The sequence below is a fragment of the Bidens hawaiensis genome, unplaced genomic scaffold (assembly GCF_021521415.1).
Source record: "Bidens hawaiensis isolate Kalapana, Puna unplaced genomic scaffold, B.hawaiensis_p1.1 tig00006365_1, whole genome shotgun sequence".
Taxonomy (NCBI): domain Eukaryota; kingdom Viridiplantae; phylum Streptophyta; class Magnoliopsida; order Asterales; family Asteraceae; genus Bidens; species Bidens hawaiensis.
In genome coordinates, this window is record NW_027491425.1 from 912,998 (window position 1) to 923,830 (window position 10,833).

At 34.1% G+C, this 10,833-nt stretch overlaps 2 protein-coding genes across 2 annotated transcripts; one reads left to right on the forward strand and one right to left on the reverse strand.

The window, feature by feature from the left end:
* Positions 1 to 370: 370 nt before the first annotated feature.
* On the reverse strand, positions 371 to 2,566 carry LOC143632099 (subtilisin-like protease). The gene is made up of 2 exons (XM_077100682.1): positions 1,437 to 2,566; positions 371 to 1,226 (listed from the first exon to the last, which is right to left on the reverse strand). The coding sequence occupies exons 1-2, from the start codon at positions 2,564 to 2,566 to the stop codon at positions 371 to 373; spliced, it is 1,986 nt and encodes a 661-aa protein (XP_076956797.1).
* A 4,521-nt stretch (positions 2,567 to 7,087) lies between these two features.
* On the forward strand, positions 7,088 to 9,220 carry LOC143632153 (uncharacterized). The gene is made up of 3 exons (XM_077100731.1): positions 7,088 to 7,333; positions 8,148 to 8,336; positions 8,921 to 9,220. Exons 1-3 carry the CDS (start codon positions 7,088 to 7,090, stop codon positions 9,077 to 9,079), a joined length of 594 nt encoding a protein of 197 aa, XP_076956846.1. The 3' UTR covers positions 9,080 to 9,220.
* Positions 9,221 to 10,833: the final 1,613 nt, after the last annotated feature.

The window sequence follows — 10,833 nt, forward strand, 5'->3', positions numbered from 1 at the left end:
AGTCTGTCTCAACACTCAGTCATCATCAATTTTGAACTAGGTAACAAATTAACTTTAAATTTAAATTACCTTGTATATTACATTTCTAGGTTTCTATATATAAATATATACATTGACATTGTTTGCTAGGATTACCTAATCGATTACACATATATAATCTCTAATTAACTTAGTCAATTTTGGGCAGAATGCCACCATACTCACTTAACACTAATGCTTGGATTACCAGATAGATAAACACATGAATTCTCAGGAACATATTACCTTTTCTTTCCTTCCAATCATATCACTTTATTATTATTATTATTATAATAAAAGTAAAACCATACATTACATAGATGTTAATTCATGTTATACAATATCTGGATCTTCATTCAAACTTGAATGAAAATGGGGTTCTAACGATATACTTACCAGTTTCATCTACCCATGTCATATGCCCTTGCCCGTATGCCGCTTTCTCCTTATCCTTAGCATCTCGACTAAACGTCACCTCATATGTTCTCTTTTTCTGCAACGCATTGAATCTCATCACACCCTCATCATTATGAACCAGAACCGTAACACTTACACCCTCTGGTGCAGAAACGTCCCTGACGGTATAACCCGAGTCTGGCGGACCAACATTAGTCACCGTTCTCGAGTATGTTTTGCTGTCCCCTCTTTCTAGAGACACAACGAAAGAAGGGTAATTGAGTTGGGCCTCCGGGATGGGTTTTGAGCAACTACATTTCTTTTTAACGATCATTTCCATTTGTTTGGGCGTATAACCCAACCCACAAAGATAAGGAATGTAGTCTTCGGGCTGGATGTCAAAAATAAGGCCTGGCTCGAGGGCTTTTTGTGGGTTTACGTGACCAGATCCGAAGGCATGTACGCTAGCAGGATACCCTCTTTCGTCTACAATGGGCTCTCCGTTTCGGTTTACTTGACTAGCAGTGGTCATTATTGCAGACTTGATAGCAGCTGGAGACCATTCTGGATGCACGCTTTTGAGCAATGCGCCTATGCCTGCAAGATGAGGGCAAGACATCGATGTACCTTCGATGACGTTAAATGCTGCTTTGGTTCCTGTTTGGTTGTCTACCGGCTCATTCCACGCTGCAAGGATGTCCACACCGGGTCCGGTAATGTCTGGCTTCAAGATTCCAGGACTTGCAAGGTTAGGCCCTCTTGAAGAGAAAGAAGCAATCTCTGGATCTGATTTCAGCCCGACCACAGTTCCATCAGAACGGATAGTTGCAACGGGAGAGGAAGCCGAGTTCAAATACTTCTTAATCTCAGCCCCTTCCTTGTAACCGACATATGAAGCCGGCAGAACATGAGGATGTGCTGCTATACTCTCACCATTAGAAATGTCATTAGCAATAATTATGGCAGCTCCTCCTGCCTTCTTAACTATCTTTCCCATATAAACATCATCAATGTTCTCATCAAAATCACACAACACTACCTTCCCCTTCACATCAATGTGGTCCAGCGACCCTTCATGGCACCCTTCTTGGGGGTAAACAAGAGGCCGAAGCTTCTGCTCGAAACCCTTTTGTTGGTACAACGATTCACCATGAAGTTTCTTCTTGTTTCCAAGAATAACTGTTGTCTGGAATCTTCTATCGATTGTACTAGCACCAACCGTAAGGATCCATGGGGCCTCATTTGATAATGATTCACTAGCTGGCCCACTATTAGCCGCTGCACAACTCACAAAGATACCTTTCTGCATGGCACTGAAGGCGCCAAGTGCTATACTTTCAATATAAAAGGGCGCGGAACGTCCACCAAGTGAAAGAGACAACACATTAACTCCGTCTTCAATAGCTGCATCCATACCCGCTAAGACAACACTGCTTAGACAACCCAAGGGTTCACATACTTTGTAAGTGGCTACGTGCGCCAGTGGTGCAATCCCACTCGCAGTGCCGTTCCCCAATCCGAAAACTCTTGCATTGTCTACATAATTCCCTGCAGCGGTACTTGAAGTGTGTGTACCGTGGCCTTCCTCATCTACCGGAGGCCTTCCGTTAACAAAGTTTCTTAATCCGATCAGCTTGTTATTACATGACCCTGCCACTTCACATTTACCCTTCCATGTCGACGGTGGAGGGGGGACGCCATCGTCCTTAAACGAGGGATGCGATGGAGTAACTCCAGTGTCTATAAGCCCGATTATGACTCCCTTCCCCTCGTTTGAGTCTTTCCACAGACCTGAATTGTGGTGCAGGCCCAGAAAGTGAGGTGAACGAGTTGTTTGTAACTGATACACACCTTCAGGCCGCACGGATAAAACTCCACTCAAACTCTCCATCACCTTTACTTGATCGGCTGACATTTTAGCAGCAAATCCGGTAATCACATGATAGTACTTGAAAACCATCACTGGTTTCCCGTTTGATCGCGCAGCTACTTTTAACAAAAATGAATCATACCATTCGTCAGTGTTGAGGGTCTGGACTTCAGGGGAACTTAAGTGGACAATGTTAGTTTTGAGTTCAGTGGCTTTGGTGAGAAGTACATTGAAAAAGGTGGTGCAAGTGAGAAGGAACACAAGACCAATTGTTGGCGACATTTTGTATCTCGAGTCTCTCAGTGTTTATGGTGACTGAAGATTTAACTTGTGGATATATGTCCTGGGCTACTCCTAATGTGTATTTATATATTATTGAGGTGAAACTGTGAAAGAGAGTTTCGTTTGTAATCACCTTTGAGTGGACCCTATCGAGTATGACATTATTCTTTAGGAATATCTTCTAACAAACGGCAGCACTTTCGTAGTTACCGATACACGCATAATATGGTACATATATTATGCTTAATCATCTAGAATTAGGAAACTAGTTTTCATATAGCTAACTTTTGCCTTCATTTGTCCATTTCTACAGTTTCTCTTTGTCTAAAACAAGGTTTAAACCCCTTGAAAGTTGGTTAGTTTTCATAGTGCCATATCTTGCTTTAAGACAAAGAAGATTGATTTATCACTTAAAAACACATTTGTTATTGCTTTCAGGATTAGTATTTATCCTTAATCAGCAAGTACGTTGTTGTCATTCTCGTTTTGGTTTATTAGCCAGGAACATACTAGAGTTTCTTATATCTACCAAAACCTGCAAAGGAATCGGGCCTGTTAACAATCACTTTCTCAGCCAGCTTTGAGTTTGTTTGTGCAGAATGTTAGCCAGTTAGATATGCATGTCATTTTGCTATTAAGGAGGGTTTTCTTCGTCTTCATGTTTGTTTATCATCAGACGAAATGGCCACTAAACTTGGTTCATTTGAAGATAACTACAATTGGTTTTGGTTTAACATTCTGTGTGTTTCTGAATGTAGAAACATGGTGTGAAGTCTTATGGGCCCAAGAAAGAATCATTTCTATTTTATTGAAATGGCATAACTTTCTTGCTTCAAGCTTTGGATAACTAAACTAACTAGGTATCCCCCTTTCAAGAAAAAAGAAAACCAGTCTATGATAGCTAATCGGCAATCAGTTTATTAATTAAAACTGAATTAATATTGAGTAAAATCAGGATATTGAATTAATTAATACATTTACCAAAACTAAAGGAAAGACAATTTACTTATTATTACTATTATTATTATTATAACAATAATAATAATAATACCGCTACTCAAGTTGGAGCATAGATGCTAATAGTATCCAACTTGTTGCAACTAAAATTTAAACATCTTGGACAAATAAAGAGAAATTTAGAATGTGAATTTGGGACTGGAAGTTATGCATGAACATGTATAATATCTCATTTTCAGGCATGAACTATAATCGTTTAGTGACTAATCTAATGAAAGGTTTATTTACTCGAAGGTTAACTAAATAGGTTATTGTTTACATGTGTTATAAATTTAATAAAAACCCTTGGATCATATTTTGTTGGATGAATGAGATCTCCTTTTTTAGGGTCTATAGATAAGTTTTATAAGTTGTTACAAAAGTGGGAGTTTTTAGCTTATTGATCCTTTATAATCTTGGATTTAAATCTTTCTACGTAACTAAGTATTGGTGTAAATTTCAAATAAACCAAAATAAAAATTTCCGAGTTTGAGGTAGGAGATGGTTACAAGGAGGGATGTGATTTTTCTCATAATACCCGTAGTTATACTTGTATCCGTACCGATTTAGCATATTCGATACGGTATTGGTACCAAGATTTTGGGTTTTTGGTATTCGGTACAAACAGGTACAGGATGGGTATTTGTACTGGTTTTGTTCCTATTTAGGATATTTACGAGTGTTTCGGTATTTTATACCCATATACATTTGGTTTCGGTGTAATGTTTTGATTGTGGTGTTAGGAATATCAATGCATGTACCGTACCGGTATCAGTACTAGTTTAGTTAATTTGGTATCCATTGCGTACCGGCACACGGACAAATTTAACTAATTTGTTATTTGTACGGATTTAACTGGTAAAACTCGTCGCTGCAACACGTGAATTTTAACAACCCAGTTTTTGGTTTTGAATATGTTTTTTTTTTGTTTAATTTGATGAATTTTATTTGGGTTAGTTCTGAGACTATAACAAACCTAATAGATTTAAGATTTGTGAACAAAACAAGACTTTCTATAAAATAAAGAAACCACCGTATACACTTCATGACCATCAACCACCGTGACACCACCTTAATCTCCACATGATTTCTTTCTACTTGAAAATCGTACTTGGAATCCCTATTTTGAAGGTTTGAATTGTCAATTTTAGATTTTGTGAATTCAAGCATTTAAAAATAGAAAACAAAGAGACGCATAAAAATCGTCGCCTATAAAGCACAAGAAACTATCATAACTTTAAATAATTTTAGCAAAAACCAAAAGCATCAACAAATAAAAAAAAACCTAAATACATGATTATCCAAAACCGACTTTTAACTCACGATCCAACTTAATAAATGGTTTGTTAATTTTTTAATGGCAAGTTAATCAAAAAGGAACACAAACTAGGGCTGTCACTTTTACCCGAAACCCAACCCGAGAAAACTCGTACCCGAACCCGAACTAACCCGACCCGAGAAACCCAAACCCGAGAAAAGGCTAACCTGAACCCGACTTGAAGTAATTCGGATTGGTTCTTGGGTCCGAATTCTATGTTTTGGGTCAACCCGAAAAACCCGAATAAGCCTCTAGTTTTAAAACCGTATATATTTTTAGGTATTATATGCTAAGACTTAGTCACTAACATTATCAAATTTAATCCAAATCGAGTTTTCTCATTCCACCTATTATGAATTGATTGCTTATTGTTTATTAATGTTTCAATTTATGACTAAAAGAAATTATAATCCAACACCTTAATTACGACATATTGAAGCCGATTATGTCGGTCTTGTTATTATGATTGAACTTTGTTAAATTTACTCTTTTTAGGATGTTTTAACGGCTTATTTTTGTTTCGTTGTTGGTTTATTTACATTACAAGCAAAGAAGAATATGTTACATTTAAATTTTGTAACGTAGTTTTTTTTTCCTAGGATACTCGAAACCTGATTAACCCAACCCGAATTACCCGAACCCACCCGATGAAATCGTGAGAGATTTGAGTTGGGTTTCAGGTCTAGATTTAAAACTTTGAAACCCGAAGAACCCGACCCAAAAAACTAACCCGAAGAATACCCCTAACCCAAACTCAAAAAAGGTTGTTGGAATCAGGGTGTGCAACAACTAACATAGTATTAAATCAACAACATGATTTACGACTAATAATACACACACACGATCCTTTTTCAATATACAAAGCAACTATACATGTGTTCAACGTTGAATGATACATAAAAACATGATAATTATTTATATAAATTAATAAGCATAAAGTACATACCATTATACACAATTTGAAGTGAATAGTAAGTATGCCACAAAACCAATCTCACAGTTTTATATACATATATATATATAGGATAGGATTAAAATGAAAACCCACTTGAGTTGTAAAAACTCAAGAAATCCATTCTTAACCACATGTTTTTAATTAAAGTTTAAATCTTGTATTCAACAATTAAAGTGAATAAAAAATGTAAATATAAATATAACATTTTCTCTCTCCTGAAAAAACATATATAAAAATTAGTAAAAAAATGTTAAAAAATAACAAAACATTTTTTTTTATGTTTCGATGTTTTTATTAAATGTTACAACATATATAACATGTAACAAAAAGAAAAAAAAAACGATGTTACATAGGGTTTTTACAACTCAAGTGGGTTTTCATTTTATACTTTGCTTATATATATATATATATAAATATATTGCTTTTAATTATAAAATATATAGATAGAAACTCAAGTATCCATTAACATCGCAGACATCTTATCTTGTCTTTCACTTGTGTGTCTTGCCGGCGGCCATCGTCACCGACGTCCTATTTTGCCTTTAACTACTTGAAATACAGGTATTGTTTTTATAATCTAATAATTTAGAATCGTGAATTAAATTAAATTATCAATGGTTTTTTGCATACGGATTCTGAATATATACATCCAAAATGACTAAATTTCAGCATTTATAATGATCATAAACAAGCTCCTCCCATTCCTAGCTACTTTCTACAAAACAAAATTAATTAGTTTGATACACCATATGCCATAGCAAATTACATATTCTTCTACTCTCCGAATCCGTATACCCATGTCAATAAATTCGGTACACGTTTGTTTTTATTGATTTTTTTACAAGTAATCCTTTGATAATAAATTGGAAATTTCACTTAATTTATGGCATGAAAATATTTGTAAACCATTAGCTTATTTTTAATTTTTATTATCCATACTAAATTTAATAAAATATAATAATATGTTTTGTAATTGTGTACATAATATGGCCACGAAATAGAATCTCACCCATTTATTTTCTTTTCCCTTTTGCCACATACTTTTTTTTTCTTTATAACAACAAAAAGAAAAAAAAAAAAAGTGGAATTCTTTTTGGTTTGGCGTTAATACACATATCATGTATGGTCTAAGTTTATAAAATCTTGATTAGAATTATATTAATACTAATAACTTGTTACTACTTTCAGTTGCAAGGAAAGGATAAGTGCTGAATATATATATCTAGCAATCTGCATATAAAGTTTACAAGTCATGGCAATGGCTGCAATACCTTGCACTGTATGCACGAGCAACAACGAGTTCAACACATCAAATTGTATCACATCCAAAGCAGTGTTCACCAATTCATTTTCAACCAACAATGGCACACGAAGAAGATGCCGAAACCAGCTGGGAATTAAGGCAATCAAAGAAGAAACAAAGCAGACGCAGACTACATCATCGTCTTCACCGGATGAGATAACTAAGAAGTACGGCCTTGAAGTTGGCCTCTGGAAGGTATTCTTCTTCTAGTATTCATGCTATCGATCCCGGTGTCGATTTTGTTGGTAATTCCAGACCGTATTCGCAAGTCAATGAATATGGAAGGACCAGAGTTGACAAGGTGGTTTAGTTTTCTAATTGTGATAAGATTAGTTTGGTAATGTTTTGGACAACATATTAGGGTTAGACCTATAAACGAACCGAACATTCAGTGAAGGGTTCGTGAACCATTAGGCGGGAAGTTCGTTTATTTAATAAACAAACGAATGTGAACACATGTTTGATGTTTCATTTGTTTGTTTTTTGTCCATGAACGTTCATTTATGGTTGTTTACAAATTAATAGAAAAATGATTGAATATTATTTGTATTTTACAAATTATATCACCCTAATACCTAATTAAATATTATTTCTTCGTTTGTGTTTATTTAAGTTTGCTCATTTATGATTGTTTGTGTTCATTTATGTTTGTTCATATATGTTCATAACTTCATTTATGTTCGTTTATGACTTTATGTTTGTTCAAATATGTTCGTTTATGTTTGTGAACCGTTTGTAGATTTTAGAAGAACGAACATAAAAGAACACGAACACGTTCTTTTTTTAAACGACCAAACATGAACACAAATATTTGTTGGATTAACTGTCCGTGTTCATGTTCGTTGGGTTCTAGGCGCCTAAATACAGGGCTTGGGTAGAGACTTTGGATTGGCGATCAATCCAGGATTATTGTAACGAGTTTTTAAGTCAATTTTCTCTTGCAACAAAAGAGTATCGTTCCTGTGCCTTGAGATTCTAGTTTTGATTGACAATCTGTGAGAATTTGTAGATATTTAGCTCAAAGGAAGAGGGCGGAGACGGGAATGGGAAGAAATCGAAGGGAGATCAAGCAAAGGAGTTGTTGACGAAGTACGGGGGAGCGTATCTAGCAACTTCCATCACTCTGTCCTTGATCTCGTTTTCTTTGTGCTATGCTCTAATTGCTGCTGGTGTTGATGTTCAAGCATTGCTGCAAAAGGTAATTACTTCTCTTTCTTACAATAACTTTAAATTCTTCCACTTTAGGCTATTTGCTAGATGTTGTTAGGAATTCGGTTTGGTTTCAGGGTCAGGTTTTTATACTTTCTTCAAACGGGATTGATCGCGTTTTCGTACCAAAAGTTACATGTTTTAACCGGTTTCATGTTTTGTTTCTGATGTTTTTTTAATAATGTTGTTGCAAATTGTTACACCTTTTTAGTCATATTTTTCAGCCAAATAAACCAAGCCCCAAAGCCAGACCCTTAGTAACAGTGTTACTATAGCACGGGTCATATCTAAAAACCGCCCAAATCGGATCATCAGAATTGCTTAAAATGGTAATGATTTTGACAAATATAACCTGGTTGTAAAAATGATTTAATTTAGGCCAAGTAAATTTAAAATTTTTATGTTATGGGAAAAAACGTTAAAACCCGAAACATAATCAATTTTTATAGCATTCTTAACTAATTTATCTAAAAATCATATCATTAATTCAAAACTGATTTTATAATCACAGTTATGTTTAATAAATTAGATATTTGTAAGATTCAGACTAAAGGATCAATGTTTTGAGTGTAGGTTGGAATATCAGCTAATGAAACCGGAGAGAAAGTGGGGACTTTTGCATTGGCATATGCAGCACATAAAGCGGCATCACCCATAAGATTTCCGCCGACGGTTGCCCTAACACCGATTGTTGCTAGTTGGATAGGCAAAAAAGTCGATAAAGACGACTAGTTTGTATCATTCATTGTAGTCTATGTATAAATGCATTTGGTCACACTTAAGAGGGTGTTTGGATGTGTCAATACTGTTGACTTACACACATATTGTATAAAGTTGTAATAGGAAGATAACCAGATGTTTTCTGAGTTTTGGCAAAAGTCTTGTTTATAAGATTATTAATAAGATTAAAAAAAGAATATCATAAATAAAGCCATACCCTTTCTTACTTTTACAATAAAAAAAAGTATACTCCCTCAATTTGTAAGAAATACAAAAAAAATACGCTTGTAAAAAACTCTACTCTAAACTCTTAAATTGATTAGAATATGAGGTTCAAGTTATTCTATAAAGGGAGATAAAAATGAGAAGGATTTATAGTCATGTAAAAAAACTCTTAAAAAATTAAAAATAAATAAATAATCATAAATCAAAATTTAATAAAAAAAATAAAAAAAGTAAAAACACAAACATGTTTCCACCGTCTTCTTCGTTTTAAAAAAAAATCTCAAAAAAGACACAATGTTGAGTGAAAAAGACCATTATGTCTTTTTGTTTATCATTGTGTGTTGTGTTTATTTTCGTCATTGATTGCTCTTTTTTCTTTGACATTGTGTCTTTTTTTTATATTGTGTTATATTACTCAATATTGCGTTATATTTTGTTCGGCATTGTGTTATATTTTGCAATTTGTTGTGTCTTTTTTTAGTTATAATTGTGTCTTTTGTTCATTTTCATCATTATGTCTTTTGTCTCTGCATTGTGTGTTTTTGGCTCTTTTTTTTTGAACGAGAATGACAAGGGAAACATTTTTGGTTTTTGAACTTTTTCGTTTTTTATTTATATTTTGAGTTATGATTTTTTTAATTAATTGTTTGGAATTTTTTAGGGGTTTTTTATGTGACAACAAATCCTTCTCACCCTTCTCATTTTTGTCTCCCTTTATATTTTAAATTTTCCCTATATATATAATCCCACTATTTATTTTTTATTTTTATATAGCAATAATATACTCATATCATAGATAATAAACATTCCTTATTATTGTGATTTAAAAAAAAAGTCGTACAAAAATTATAGGTGTTTTAAAATTATTGGGGAATTGACATCTACCTTCTATGTGGAGATGGAAACTCAACAAATTTGTTATATTACTCTTATATGTATTTCTCCTCATTTTTCCCCTTAAATCGATCCCAACCCTCCAAATCTTAATGGAAAACTGTCAGAATTCATGTTGGGATTTTTAGTTGAGCTAGAATTGAGTATAAGTGTATAACAACCATACCCAGCAAATCCCACAAACAACAAAACCTTACCTCTATCCCTGAGAATAGAGAGGAAGGTTCCAGCAAGCCCCGACTCAAGAACAAACAACATAACATTAAAACAAGTAACTATATATTAGAGCTAGAATCAAGTATGTTGATGCTTATTGCCTTTAAAAAAAAAGATAAGCATCTCATATATTTAAAAGATGTAATTTGTAGTTTTGTACACTAATAAATAATAAGTTTGGTTCATTAACGAGACAATACATGTGGTGAGGCGATTTTACCACGACACACAGTGATAATAAGTCAAAAACAATGCAAGAGTAAAATATAGTCCAAAACACATAATTGTCATGCATTGATTAAATGTCTTAATTATAAATCTACACTCTACTCCACTCGCGTGGTTGGTTTAACATAATACTTGTAATAATTAGGCTACAGTATGGAGGTGTGAGTTTGGGCAAGTAAAATGGACATTTTGTGACGTAAGCG